This window comes from Tripterygium wilfordii, chromosome 14, assembly GCF_013401445.1.
Source record: "Tripterygium wilfordii isolate XIE 37 chromosome 14, ASM1340144v1, whole genome shotgun sequence".
In the NCBI taxonomy this organism is placed as follows: domain Eukaryota; kingdom Viridiplantae; phylum Streptophyta; class Magnoliopsida; order Celastrales; family Celastraceae; genus Tripterygium; species Tripterygium wilfordii.
Genome location: NC_052245.1, coordinates 13,300,118 through 13,313,230, shown reverse-complemented (window position 1 = coordinate 13,313,230; position 13,113 = coordinate 13,300,118). Strand labels below are relative to the sequence as shown.

Here is a 13,113-nt window from a genome sequence, read left to right as displayed (position 1 = left end):
TTTCATCTATATCACAGGATCTTGCCTGGTCAATTTGTCAAATGCATGCAAGATATATAGCCATTTTTACCTTTGTTGAATTGCAAAAGACTGGGACAACAACAACAACTACTACTTTTCAACCAACACCAACAAAACTATACATATACATTAGCACACATACATAAGCATTTACACATGATCTGTTGCATATATATATATATATATATATATCAAAAGGTTCCGTTCTTCTAGCTACAAAAGTAGACTGCTTCATTTCTTCAAACAGTCGGAGGATGTTGTTCTTCTTCCATGTTCCATCTATATATATATAGAGAGAGAGACATGGATCAAACACGAGTGAAGCGAAGGTAATCCTTCTTGGATGGAAGATCCTTAGTCTCAAAGCCTTGAGGGAATATCTTCTTGGCCTCCTCGTTGGATACGCTTGGAGATATCACAACGGGATCACCCGGTTTCCAGTTAACTGGAGTGGCAACCTTGTGCTTTGACGCCGTCTGCAGTGACTCCAGTACCCTCACTACCTCATCCATGTTACGCCCAGTGCTTGCAGGGTACAGAAAGCTCAGTTTAATCTGCACTAAAAACCAGTCAAAAAGTATAAATTTTGAAAAAAAACACTGATTCTGAAATGTATAATTAGTATTATTATTTATACCTTCTTATCAGGGCCGACGATATGAAGAGCACGAGATGGGAGTGGCTTTCCTGCCGAGTCTTTCTCGTCTGGATCAACCATGTTGAGTTGCTTGATGATCTCTCTATTGGGATCTGCCAGGATAGGATAATTCACCTTGCAACCTTGCTGCTTACGCCACAAAAATCACAGAGCGTCATGGTTAGTTAGAAAAACAGAGTAACAAAGAAGGAAGGCATGAGAGTGAAAAAATGGCTGACACAGTAGGCTTCAATGTCGGCAATCCACTCCTTATGTGACTGCACATCATCACATGACAAACCTACAAGCTTCACTCCTCTGCGAGCAAACTCCTGTGCATATGAAGCCATTGCACCGAGCTCGGTCGTGCAAACTGGGGTGAAATCCCCTGCATATACAAGCTCATCAATAATCATTAACCACCACCGTTACAACCAGTATTATCAGATTGGTTTGTCCATTTTCATCCACCAAGTGTGGATGATCAAATACAAACAGAGAATAAGTAGAAATTAAGCGAAACAAATAGCAACCAGGGTGGGAGAAGATGATGGCCCAGCTATCACCGATGTAGTCGTAAAGCTTAATCCTTCCATGGGTGCTATCGGCTTCAAGATCAGGAAGAGTATCTCCGATGGCAAGGCCAGGCATTTTTCACGACAAACAAAGACTTCACTTCGATGGATGAGTCGTGGGTGGGTAAAGGAAGAGGAGTTTTTTAAAAGAGCCAAGAAACCGTGCATGAAGAGAACGTGGCATACGTTGAGTACGTGTAAGCGGTTGATGGCCCCACTGCTTCCACGTTTACGCCCTTTTTCGTTGTTTTCTTGCCGAGCTCTCTATTCAACCTTCAAGGAGTCAGTCAAACATACCTATTACCCACGTAGGCAATCCGCATACTTTTACATAAATACCCTCATTATTCCCGCTCAAATATTTCTCTCCATGGTTCCATGCCAGGCAAAATGGTCGAATTAGGGTACCAAGCAACCATACAGGGAGAGGGAGGAGAGAACTGTGGAAATGGAAGCGGTTGCTCAAATCGCTTGTCAGTTAAACGACACATTCAGTACCGACTCCGATGTCGTCCGTACGTCCACCGTTGCTCTAGATCGCCTCTCTCTCCTCCCCTCGTTCCCTTTTGGTCTCCTTTCCATAGCCACCGGTAAATTCAGCGACTCTTATTGTTTGTGTTCATGGATTTTACTTTGTGCTTACTATGGACATGGTGCAATTAATCTTGTGTTTAGTTTTACTCCGGTAAATTTTTTTGAAGTTGATTATATATCCAGCCAAAAATTTTTTTTAGTTCATTTGTATCACATGACCTATAAACTAGCCTGGTTGGACCTAGAAAACGGAAAACGGAAGTGGCTGTGCTTACTCTCAACAAATGTAGAGAAATGAGAGTACTAATAGTTCAAATTCTGGGTTTAATGCTTCAGCTCATTTAAGGCAACTGATTACTGTTGACTGTAATATGATTTTGTTGAGAATTGAGAAATGCTTCAATTGAGTTGAGGCAACATATTTATAGCTTTTTTAAATTATGAAACAAGGATAAATGAAGTAATAACAGTTTGTTTTGGTGTCAGATGATTCTCTTAGATTAAGGAAAGTGATTTATTTTCGATTATATTATGTTGGTTGTGGCAATTTGTCATCTTTCTGGGGTGAAAGTTATGATAAAAGAAAAGTTCCTTTTTTATATGAAGTTGATTCTAGTTGAGGATTGATAGATTAGGCTTGAATATCACCTAGAAGACTAATCTGGTGATGTTCACTATTTAGAATCGGAGAAATTAAAGTGTTGATGGTTCAATTTGGACCTAGTCATTTGGCGTCTGATGCTTCACTTGAATTAGGGACACTTGTAAATTTGTTAATGTTCATGTTATCTTTTGGCTTGCAGGAGGTGAAAGTAATGGTCAAAGAGTTGCAGCGGCCACTTATCTTAAGAACTTCACTAGGCGGAGTGTTGAAGGCAATGGTTCAGATTCGAAAGTTAGTAAGGAGTTTAAGAATCAGCTCATGCAATCTCTGCTTCTAGCTGATTTACAGGTTCTCAACGTTTTAGTTGAAACGGTACATGAATTTTACCGTTTTCTCTCGTGTGTTATTTTCTGGGTCTTTTTCTTTTCCAGAAATTTAGACAGTGGTGATATTTATATTAGAAGCTGATTTTGTCTCTGGCAGTTTCGGGTCGTTGTTGTTGCCGAGTTTGTTAAGCAGGACTCTTGGCCTGAACTTGTGCCTCAACTGCGGTTTGCTATTCAGAATAGTAACCTCATTCTTGAAGGTGCAAACAGTCAATGGAATACCATCAATGCCCTTACAATTCTTCATACTCTCCTTAGACCTTTTCAGGTACATATTAATTTCTCTTGCTTGATTATAATGGCTCTAATCTGTTCGGTAAAGTGTCAACTGTTATGATTTTATTTGTCTTTCTACGTGGACTGGATTCTGTAAGTAAATCTTGTCATATCTAGGAAATAAAGCGAGGCAAATTTGGAGAATTCTTCAAGATTTTGTTGAACTGTTTTCTGAATGATGGTGAAATGAAATTTGTACAATTTGATGAGCATGTGGGAAGCATAGGCCATTAGGCGTTTGCTATGGGGTCATGCCAAATTCATCCTCTTGTTATTTTCTGTATGCTTTACTGCTGTAATTTGAAATTACGATGCCAATTTGCAATTCTAACAAGAAATGGATTACTATCTCGCACACATCTTTTTCTGCGTTGTTAATGAATACACATTTTTTGCGTCTTAAATTATGTGTAACAGTCCATTTCTATGGTGGCCGGTAAGGCCGGAGTCTATGTTGGTTTTGAAACTCTCACTGCCAACTTTGTAAACGAATATGTGCTGACATGATCTGGACTGGGTTTCTTTTTCACATGGTGGCATTAAGTCCATTTTCCTTCTCTGGCAGTATTTTTTGAATCCCAAACTTGCAAAGGAGCCGGTCCCACCACAGCTAGAGCTAATAGCAAAAGAAATTCTTGTACCCATGCTAGCAGTATTTAACCATATTGTTAAAAAGGTAATTCTTTTTTTTTAATCCTTATTTATCTCCCATCTGCACCTACCTGTTTTACTATGCCTGCCATAATGACAATTATCATGCAAAATACAGGATTTATCTACCAATGGCTTTACAGTAATTGAAACAGAGAGGATCCTTCTCATGGTATGCAAATGCTTATATTTTGCGGTAAGTAATGGTAACCTTTTTTCTTAATTTAGATGGTGATTGGATTTGAGGATACATCAATGGTTATTTCGTTGTGTGGTCAGTTAAGGTCACTAGATTATATGGTACGTCAAGTCATCGCTAACTAGTTGCTGTCCCAGATTTAATCTTATTATTTGGGGAAAATATCTTTCTAATGGTTAATCATAGCGTGTTTATGTGTGCTCTATACAAGAATGATACATGTTCGCTATTGATATTCCTTCAAGAGATTACTATGACTCTCTAGTAAAGGAGGAAGAGGCAAGCAATATTTTCACCCCATCTAAACACTTCCAAAAAAGAAAACAGGAGGAAACACAACTTTTTCCTTTTATTGAATAGGCGCAATGACTTCTTTGTAATGATGGTTATATAAAAAGAAACGTCAACAGTCTGAGTGGCCCACGATGCATAATGTGGCGATTGCTTGGTTTGCCGCTTAGTCATGCTGTTTTATAAAGTGTTCTGATAATCATTGCTTCTGCACCTTCATTTTTGTTTAATTTTTTCAGATTTAAGATTTATAGCCGTCCTTTTTTTTCCATTATTCTTTTCCTTTTGCGATTTCTTCTAAGCTACAATTTATTAGGTGAGATCGCATATGCCATCTGCTTTGGCTCCTAATCTGCCTTCGTTATGTTGTAATTTGATCCGGATCTTGGATTCTTTGAGTTGTAATGTCGGTCCGACACTGGAAGATGGCCATTTGCTGAGGTTGAGGGTTGGGAAGAGGAGTTTGCTCATTTTTTGTGCTCTAGTGACCCGACACCTGAAGTATTCAAATAAGTAATTCTGCAAATTGTTATTTGCAAAAGGAAGGATTAGTTCAATTAGTCATTATTCACATGAAGTAATCCTAATTGCCTTCCTTTGATGTGTCCCTTTATCCTTTCAGGTCAATGCCAGATATCATAAACTGCACTTTAAGGATAGTCAGACATACGACAAATATCCGTGTTAGTAATTTTTTCCAGTGCAAGTCTTGTTTTAAAACTCACAAATGTTAATTGCTTCGACTCTTCGGCAGACTTCTGAGTGCGAACCCCATGTTTGTGCTCAGATGCGTCTTGAATTTCTGATAACTTTATGTACTAGCTTTGTGTTTGTAGCATGCTGATGATATTTTCCTTTCAAACTCCTTTCCTTCCTTGTTTTGGTTCTGGTTCATTTTTTATGCTTTAGCAATATTCTTTACTCGATAACCTGATTTTAATGTAATTAAATCACCAGTGTGTTTTTCTTGTTGCAGAAGCTTGATTTCCTGTTTGAGAAAATATTATCTTTGGGTTTCGATGTGATTTCTCATGCTGTGGAGACAGGCCTTGTAAGTTCTGGATATGCTAGTTGAACGAAGTTTTTGGGTGTTATGTTTCACTAGATCTTAATTAGTAAAATTTCTAACCTTTACAGGTGTATAATCTGTGGTTAGGATGTGTAGATTTCTTGGTTCTTATTTATGTGAATTGTGTTCTTTAAGATAATTAGTTTTATCGGACACAGGGATGGAGATTAGTTTCACCTCATTTTTCTTTCCTATTGGAGTCTGCTATCTTTCCAATTTTGGTGCTAAATGAGAAGGTATGATTTCTGGTGAAGAAAAGGATAGTAAGATCTTTATGCCATTGTTTGAACTTGTTGAATGTTAAGAAGTTATGTTAGCTGACTATTTCTTATTCACATATTATAATGCTGGTACTTAGGATATTTCAGAGTGGGAAGAAGATCCAGATGATTATATGCTGAAGAATCTTCCATCTGATTTTGTATGAAACTCATCTATGATCATTGTATTTGAATCGTCATTTGAATCGGTTCCTATTGTATCATCACTTCTAAGCTGTATACAGGGGGAAGTTTTATCATGGAGGGAAGATTTGTTTACAGCACGAGAAAGTGCTATAAACTTACTAGGTGTTATTTCAATGTCAAAGGTTTGTGCTTGACAATTCATTGTGAAATATGTTTGAGCAGTATCTTTTAATAGAACTATTATTTAGATCGTCCTTTAATGCCTGCAGGGGCCACCTATGATGATTTCAGCCAAGGGTTCTGCAAGTTTATCCAAGCGTAAGAAAGGCGAAAAGAACAGGGATCACTGTTATATGGGGGAATTATTGGTGTTTCCATTCTTGTCAAAGTTCCCTCTACCTTATGATGCTAATGCTTTAGAAGCTGGAATTTTAGATGAGCAAGTTAATTGGCATGCCCTTTATAAGTACTGATTTCATAATACCACTTATAATTTATGCACTTGGGATGCCTCTCTCTCTCTCTCTCTCTCCATATTTTTCTAATTATTGAAGCCTATTAACCTTGGCAGCTATTTTGGAGTTCTGATGGCATATGGTAGCCTGGAAAATGTAAGGAACTCTAACCTCTTGTTGGTCATTGGTGAAATATGGTTGATGAGAGTTTACAGTCACGGTTTTGAGTCTCTTATTTCCATTCACTACCATATTTACAGTATATAAGGGTGCAAAAACCTGAATACACGACGACTTTGGTTAGGACTCGCGTGCTACCACTGTATACCGGACCCACATGTCTACCATATTTGGTTGCCTCTGCAAATTGGGTACTTAGGAAGCTTGCACCCTGTTTACCCAAAGTGAGACCTTTTCTTACCCAGACCATTTCTTCTACTTATTTCTTTGTTTTTGCTGCATTTTTTTTTTCTGATTACTCAATTCCTCTGTTGCATTTGCCTGCCTTTTTATACATTCCTGTTTACTTTTCTTCTTTTTTATTACAAGAGCCAATTTACTTTCTGAAGCACTGATCTCATTGATGTTAATTACTGTTATTGTTATAGTTGAGTTGTTTGTGTTTTATTCTTCTTGTTCTTGTTGTTATTCTTTTTTTTATGTGCTCAGTGCTCTTGGACATCTCTTCTTAGATTCATTTTTGCCTTTTAGGATATGACTGAAGATATCTATTCCTCATTGCTTAAGGCATTGGCAATGAACGATCAGGGGGACACTTCTTGGGACCTTGTGCGGGTTTCTGCTGTTGGGGCAATTGCAGAGCTTCTTGCAGTAGGTCTACTAACCTGACCCTTTCAATTAAGCAGTTAAAGTGATGATGCAGTCTAATGTCTCATTCTCGCTTCTATGCTTTTTCTTCAGAATGACTACCCACCTCCCAAGTGGTTGCCTCTCCTTCGATTTGTAATTGGTAGAATTGAAAATGAAAATGATGAGGTACTATTTAACCTTCTCAGTTCAGTTGTGGAGGCTGGGATTGAAAGTCTTGCAGTACATATTCCTTTCGCTGTTTCATCATTGGTGGGTGCACTCTTGAAGCAAGGACATCCAAGTTTGGATCAACGGCCTGGGCTCTCAGTATGTTTTGAATACTATGGCTTGACTGGCAGTTTGCAGTCTTAACATTTTTCCTAACTTTCTATTTCCTAGTTGGCATGCTAAATGAAGGAGAATGAAAACATTCCATATTTAAATGTTCTTAAAATTACATAACAGCTGTATATAATAATTTACTTCAAATGCTACATTTTGTAATGCTTAATTTGGATAGCTGAAAGACATCTTGTAGTACAGTTATTGTCGCTTCAACTCTTTCTCTTCATTTCAACAGCATGGGTGTTTTTTCCCCCTCCATTGATTTAACCTGTTTGGGAACAATTGATGCCAAATGGTTACGTTGTAAATACACTCACGCGTGCACACACACAGACACTCGTATGTATATTTTGAGGGTGTGGTACTACTCCAAGGTTGGGCCTCATTGGTCCACCTTGCATAGGAAATTACGGTTACTAGCAACCAACTGCAAGCCACTAGTATTGGTATAGTCCAAGTTGCGGCAGTGCGATTTGAACGAAAAACCTCTTGAGTCACGTTTTAAATATTAATAGTTGATGAGTAGTTGTATTGTTAAATTTACATCTATTCATGGTAGGTGTTTGAAAGTGGTATTGCCACATTAGCAGTGATGGTGCGAACTTGGGAGAACTACATTCTTCAAGAGGTTGGACCTACTGAATTGGGTGAAAAGTGCAAATCTGCTCGAACTATCATCGGGAAAGCTTTGTCGGCCCTCTTGCAGCAAGCTTGGCTTGCACCCATGCATTCTGCGGTTAGTCTCAAAATGTCGTTTCTGTGAAAATCTTTGTACACTGGAAAGTACATGCATTACATTGATTGATTCAACTTTCATATGTTTCCTGAACTTAAGTGTATATCATTTTGGCAGATTGATTATTATACAAAATATAGTGAAAAACATTTGTTTTGATGTATTTTCCTCAGAATCCATTTTGATTACATAGAAACTCAATTAATGGCTTGGATTGTCCTTTTTAATGCTTTTTTAAGGAGTTATTCATTTTTTTTGCGTTTTTGGTCTGGTTAGTCTCATATGGTTGCATGCTAATAAAGTCTAACTGTGAGCTTTTGGTCTGTGCCTTCATTTTCTGATAAATGACTGGTTTCTGTTATTGTTTAAATTTTACTTTGTCGACTTACCATAAATAGGTAGTTTGGTTCTTACTAAATATTTTCTTCTCCTTGAAATTTAACAAGGTCGAGGAAGACGAGGTGTCTCCATGTCTTTTATGCTTGGTTGATTCATCAAAACTTCTCCAGTCGGTTCTGCTGTCTGTTACTGGAAGTGATGTGAGTTTTGAGCTTAAAGTACCAGAGCTATTATTGGTTTGGGCAGATCTGATAGCGGACTGGCATGATTGGGAAGAGTCAGGAGATTTATCAGTCTTTGACTGCATTAAGGAAGTTGTTAATCTAAACTGCAAATTTGGGCTAAAGAATTTTATCGTTGGACAGATGCCTTCCCCTCCTGCTCCACCCGTGCCACGACAATCTATCATCGAAGGCATTGCTGCTTTTGTCAGTGAGGCCATCTCACAATGTTCCTCGGCAACATGGAGGGTTTGCTCAATTGTCCATGTGTTACTGCATGTCCCAATTTTCTCTTTTGAAACAGACATTGTGAAGCAATCTCTGGTTAGTGCTTTTAGCCAGGCAGCATTTTCACGTTTCAGAGAAGTTCGAAGCAACCCTACATCAATGTGGAAGCCTCTGTTGCTTGCTATATCATCGTGCTATTTATGTCATCCTGGTACCGTGGAGAGTGTTCTAGAGAAAGATGAAGACTTTGAAATCTGGGCATCTGCACTGGCTTTTGCATGTACAGGCTCTTTTGAACTGGCACTATTTTGGAAGTCAGAGATGGAGTTAGCTGGTTAGTACTCCATCATTCTGTCATGCACTAGTAGAAACCTGATTTTCATTATGTTTAAACCCCATCGTTGCTCAACATGGTTGTCTGTTGTTTTTTGTTCTTATTTCTTGACATTTTTTTTTTAATTTACCAAACAATCCTTTCCCTTGGGTCTCCAACCTGAAGAGGGAGCTTCATAATTCTCATATCTGATGAACTGTGTTTTTAAAATGCTGTTGTACTCGCAGAAAAGCCATGTTCTTATTGATTCTTATTCCCTTAATTATCTTTTCGTGCTTACAGAAAAGTAATGTCTCCCTTGTCATGTGTCGTGCAGTCATGCTTAAGAAAAGCATAAGGTGTGAAGAAATGAAAATTATCATGCTAGAGCGTTTTGACAGTTCTAGTATTTTATTATTAGTTTTTTATATTATTATTTCTAAATGCCAGCCTTCTCTACCACTCATCCCAGATATTTTATTTTATAAGCTGAACATTAAGGGATATTTCCAATTGCTTTTTCTCAGTGTTAGCGCTGGCAAAGTTGGTTGACAGGTTGCTGTCCCTTGGTAATCCAAGTGGTTTGGCAAGAGCTTGCTTTTGCTCCCTCATGGAGACAGCGGTACTATTAAAACAAGTGCATGGAGGAGAAGATACAGAAGATGAAGATGAAGAGACTGATGATGATGATGATGGGGACATTGAAGTTGATAATGAGGAAAGTGAAGTTGATGACGAGGAAATGGAAGTTGATGATGAGGAAATGGAAGTTGATGATGAGGTTCGACTTTCTAAATATCTTGTGCTAGTTTTCTAAATGAAACCCTTGCACATAGGAAGCAAATTTTCTTCTCATTCTTCTGATCATTCATTATCTGGAAGGTGAGTATAGTCTTCGCTTTTGTCTTTAGGATTCTGAAGATGAATGTGAAGAAACAGAGGAGGAGTTTCTGGAAAGGTATGCTAAAGAAGCTGCTGCCTTGGAAAGTGGCGCAAGCGTGAAAGAGGGGGATATTGACGATCAGGACCATGAAATTGAGTTAGGTAAATCAGTTTAGATTTTTCTTAGAAGATATTTATCAAGTGTCAAAGAAGCTAGTCCATGATTATAAGAATAACTGAACTAGTTGACACCATGATTAGATGTAGGGTTAACATAATGTGTCTCCAGGAGACTAAATGGGTGGGTGAAAAATCTAGAGAGATTGAAAACACATGTTATAATTTATAAATTATGGTACACATGTTACAAATTATAGTAATAGATAACATACTAAAATAAAATGTTGTAGATAAGAAGGAAAGCGATAGGATCTTAATGGCTAAATTGGTGCTAGGGAAGGAGCTAATCAATGTCATGAGTGCTTACATCCCACAAATAGGATTAGATGAAAATACCAAGAAATAATTTTGGGTGTACCTTGATAAGATTGTTCAGGGCATTCCAAGTAGAGAGTAATTTTAGGAGGAGGCCTAAATGGACATGTTGGGAGAGAGGTTGGAAACTTTGATGGTGTACATGGGGAGTATGGGTTGGGGATAGAAATGAGGTTGGAGAAATTATTTGAGTTTTTTGTGTCGTATAACTTGTGGTTAGTAAATATCTTATTTTAGAAGAGATAATCACATTTAATTACCTTTAGGAGTGGACATAACTCTAGTCAAATAGATTTCATTCTCACACAAAAGATAGACAGAAGACTTTGTAAGGACTGTAAAGTGAAGTAGAGTAGCACGAGAGTATAAAATTAGGCAGTGAAATCTAAAAGGGGATAAGTATATAGCTTTTAGGGATAAATTACTTTAGAATGCAAAAGTAATGTGGTGGATTTGAGAGAGGAGAAGAGTTTCAATTAGTTATATTACTATGATCAAGGATATGTATGAAGAAGTTGTAGCTAGTGTTAGGACTAATGGAGTTATAGGGGAGTTCCTCATCACAATAGGTTTGGAGCAATGGTTGACACTAAGCCTGTTCCGATTTGTTGTAGTGATGTATGAACTCACAGGGTTTCGACAAAGTCATGTGTTATTTGGGCTACAACCTTCCACAACCTTTGTCAACTTGTCCAGTGCTTGCGATGGGCTGCTCTATCAGTCAGGGTTGACTCTTCCTTCCACAATACCCTGAACAATATTGTTCCAGTCCTTCATAAAATGCTGGCAGTAACAGAGAGATTTCAAATGATTTCCACATCTTCCTGATCATTGATGCATTAGAAAGTTTATGTTCCAACTGCCTGGGAAAAATTAACCACAATGAAATTGAGTAGTGGTCAGCATATTCAGAGTTCTTTCAGTCAAAAGATTTTAGAAGTATTTCTATGAGAATTTGATGAGTAGCCATTTATGGTTGTCATTGTGTTTGCTTGTGTGAGTATACATTGCCAACTATTTAAAGGACGTTGGCTGTTATCTTTGTTTAATGTATGTGGTAGGCATTTATATCCTGCTGCAGTCTAATGGGTATAATATCCTTTGAGATGCAATTGTTTACCAATGCATTTGCATTTGCTTTTGTGGTGGTGGGGGGTTGCAGGTTCCTTGAAAGAAGTGAATCTACAGAAAACTGTTTGGTTGTTGATTGAGAGATACCATATTTGCTTGCAACAACAGGGATTGCCAGTGCAACTTGTTTTGAAATTCCTGGGAGTTTTTCCTGAATGTAGGTTGTTCTTTCCTGCTATCTAAGGAAGCCATTCTTCAGGTATTTGGTTTATGTTGGCAACGGCAGTTTTATTTTGCATTTAGTTGCAGCATATTTCAAATTAGCCGCCCATTCCTGAGCTGTTTTGGTGGTGGAGAAGTAGTAGACCTTAATGTTAGGCAAGAAAAGCTTTCTATTTGGCCATCTGAACATCCATTTCCTTGATTCCATTTAGCATAATACGTATTAAGCAGACAACTAATGTTACCTTTTGTCTTCTATTTACATTTTGTCGTATTATTTGTCCATGGACTGTGAAACATAGGAATGAATATTTCATACATGCATTAGTTTCACAGGATAGAAAGAGATGTAATCATATAATACATACATACATATATATATATATATATATACACGATTATGTATATAGAGACTAGAGAATATGATATGATATGATATACGGGAACAGAAACACATAATATTAGTTAAAAAGATAAATTATCATAGGAACCTGTACCTGCTACCTCAATTAATAATTACTATGGACGTGCATCGGTGGGGTGCACATCTTTCTTTGGAGGGGGCCTATAGTATGAACAAGGGAGATCGGGTGGTGGGTCGGGTTTTGATGATTGGCCATGGACGGGTCATTGAACGGACTATATGATTTAGGAAGACCAGGTGTCCCCACTTCTACTAGTGATCTCGCTTCTGTTCTGCACCAAATACGTACTCAAAATTTATTAGTCAATTAATTAAGAAGAAACTATGATAATTGCCAATAGGCGTACAAAAGGGCGGCTCGGCTCGGCTCGGCTCATTGTTAGAAGAGCAGATGGGCTCATCCAGACATGGAAGTCAGTTTTGGGCTGGGCATTTGGTCCAGAGGCTCCGGCTCATTATTAGAAGAGTGGATGGGCTCATCAAGACGTTGAAATTGTGCTGTGCATTCAAAAGCTTGGATGCAACTCACTGACTCAGGCTGCTGCCAACTTGGTGTATGTGTATGCGATCCCATTTGTTTGAATTCATCAACATTATCAAATAAATGATTTCGAAATTTGCATACCTTTTCTTCATACGACATGTCTATGACTATATATATATATAGATGGATGGATGGATGGATAGATAAGCATATTTAATTTTATATTTATGTGGAATGCGATCGACTCCAAGCAAGGGATCTTTTCAAGGAAATTTCGAGTAGCTTTCAAATACGAATCTTTTAAAAGAAAAAAAAACAATTGAAGCCAGGGGAAGAAATAAATTCTGGTTCCAACAACAAGAGCAAAGAATAAGAACCCCCCACTTAATTTCCATATCCAACTCTTATGCAAAAAAATTACCTAAAACTCCATCGCAT

At 37.9% G+C, this 13,113-nt stretch overlaps 2 protein-coding genes across 6 annotated transcripts; one reads left to right on the top strand and one right to left on the bottom strand.

The window, feature by feature from the left end:
* Positions 1–198: 198 nt before the first annotated feature.
* On the bottom strand, positions 199–1,415 carry LOC120015686 (1-Cys peroxiredoxin). The gene is made up of 4 exons (XM_038868214.1): positions 1,192–1,415; positions 898–1,046; positions 659–805; positions 199–575 (listed from the first exon to the last, which is right to left on the bottom strand). Exons 1-4 carry the CDS (start codon positions 1,307–1,309, stop codon positions 330–332), a joined length of 660 nt encoding a protein of 219 aa, XP_038724142.1. The 5' UTR covers positions 1,310–1,415; the 3' UTR covers positions 199–329.
* A 204-nt stretch (positions 1,416–1,619) lies between these two features.
* Positions 1,620–12,011, top strand: LOC120015460 (importin beta-like SAD2 homolog). 5 transcript variants are annotated; one of them, XM_038867900.1, is made up of 21 exons: positions 1,620–1,823; positions 2,571–2,719; positions 2,855–3,025; positions 3,599–3,709; positions 3,803–3,880; positions 4,491–4,687; positions 4,797–4,857; positions 5,151–5,225; positions 5,402–5,479; positions 5,602–5,664; positions 5,749–5,832; positions 5,920–6,116; positions 6,222–6,261; positions 6,366–6,509; positions 6,817–6,936; positions 7,027–7,242; positions 7,820–7,996; positions 8,443–9,118; positions 9,625–9,878; positions 10,009–10,141; positions 11,637–12,011. In XM_038867900.1, the coding sequence occupies exons 1-21, from the start codon at positions 1,682–1,684 to the stop codon at positions 11,786–11,788; spliced, it is 3,318 nt and encodes a 1,105-aa protein (XP_038723828.1). In that variant the 5' UTR covers positions 1,620–1,681; the 3' UTR covers positions 11,789–12,011. The 5 variants fall into 5 exon arrangements, with proteins under 5 accessions (XP_038723828.1, XP_038723827.1, XP_038723826.1 ...); XM_038867899.1 differs by having other exon boundaries at positions 2,571–2,743; positions 9,625–9,857; XM_038867898.1 differs by having other exon boundaries at positions 2,571–2,743.
* Positions 12,012–13,113: the final 1,102 nt, after the last annotated feature.

Bases quoted from the DNA above. Each gene is read 5' to 3' on its own strand.
- LOC120015686 (XM_038868214.1), bottom strand. From the start codon at position 1,309: ATGCCTGGCCTTGCCATCGGAGATACTCTTCCTGATCTTGAAGCCGAT. The intron at 1,047-1,191 runs GTTGCTATTTGT...TTGTATATGCAG, and splicing joins CATCATCTTCTCCCACCCTG to GGGATTTCACCCCAGTTTGC. The intron at 576-658 runs GTATAAATAATA...TTTTTAGTGCAG, and splicing joins TCGTCGGCCCTGATAAGAAG to ATTAAACTGAGCTTTCTGTA.
- LOC120015460 (XM_038867898.1), top strand. From the start codon at position 1,682: ATGGAAGCGGTTGCTCAAATCGCTTGTCAGTTAAACGACACATTCAGT. The intron at 5,833-5,919 runs GTTTGTGCTTGA...TAATGCCTGCAG, and splicing joins GTGTTATTTCAATGTCAAAG to GGGCCACCTATGATGATTTC. The intron at 7,997-8,442 runs GTTAGTCTCAAA...AAATTTAACAAG, and splicing joins TTGCACCCATGCATTCTGCG to GTCGAGGAAGACGAGGTGTC.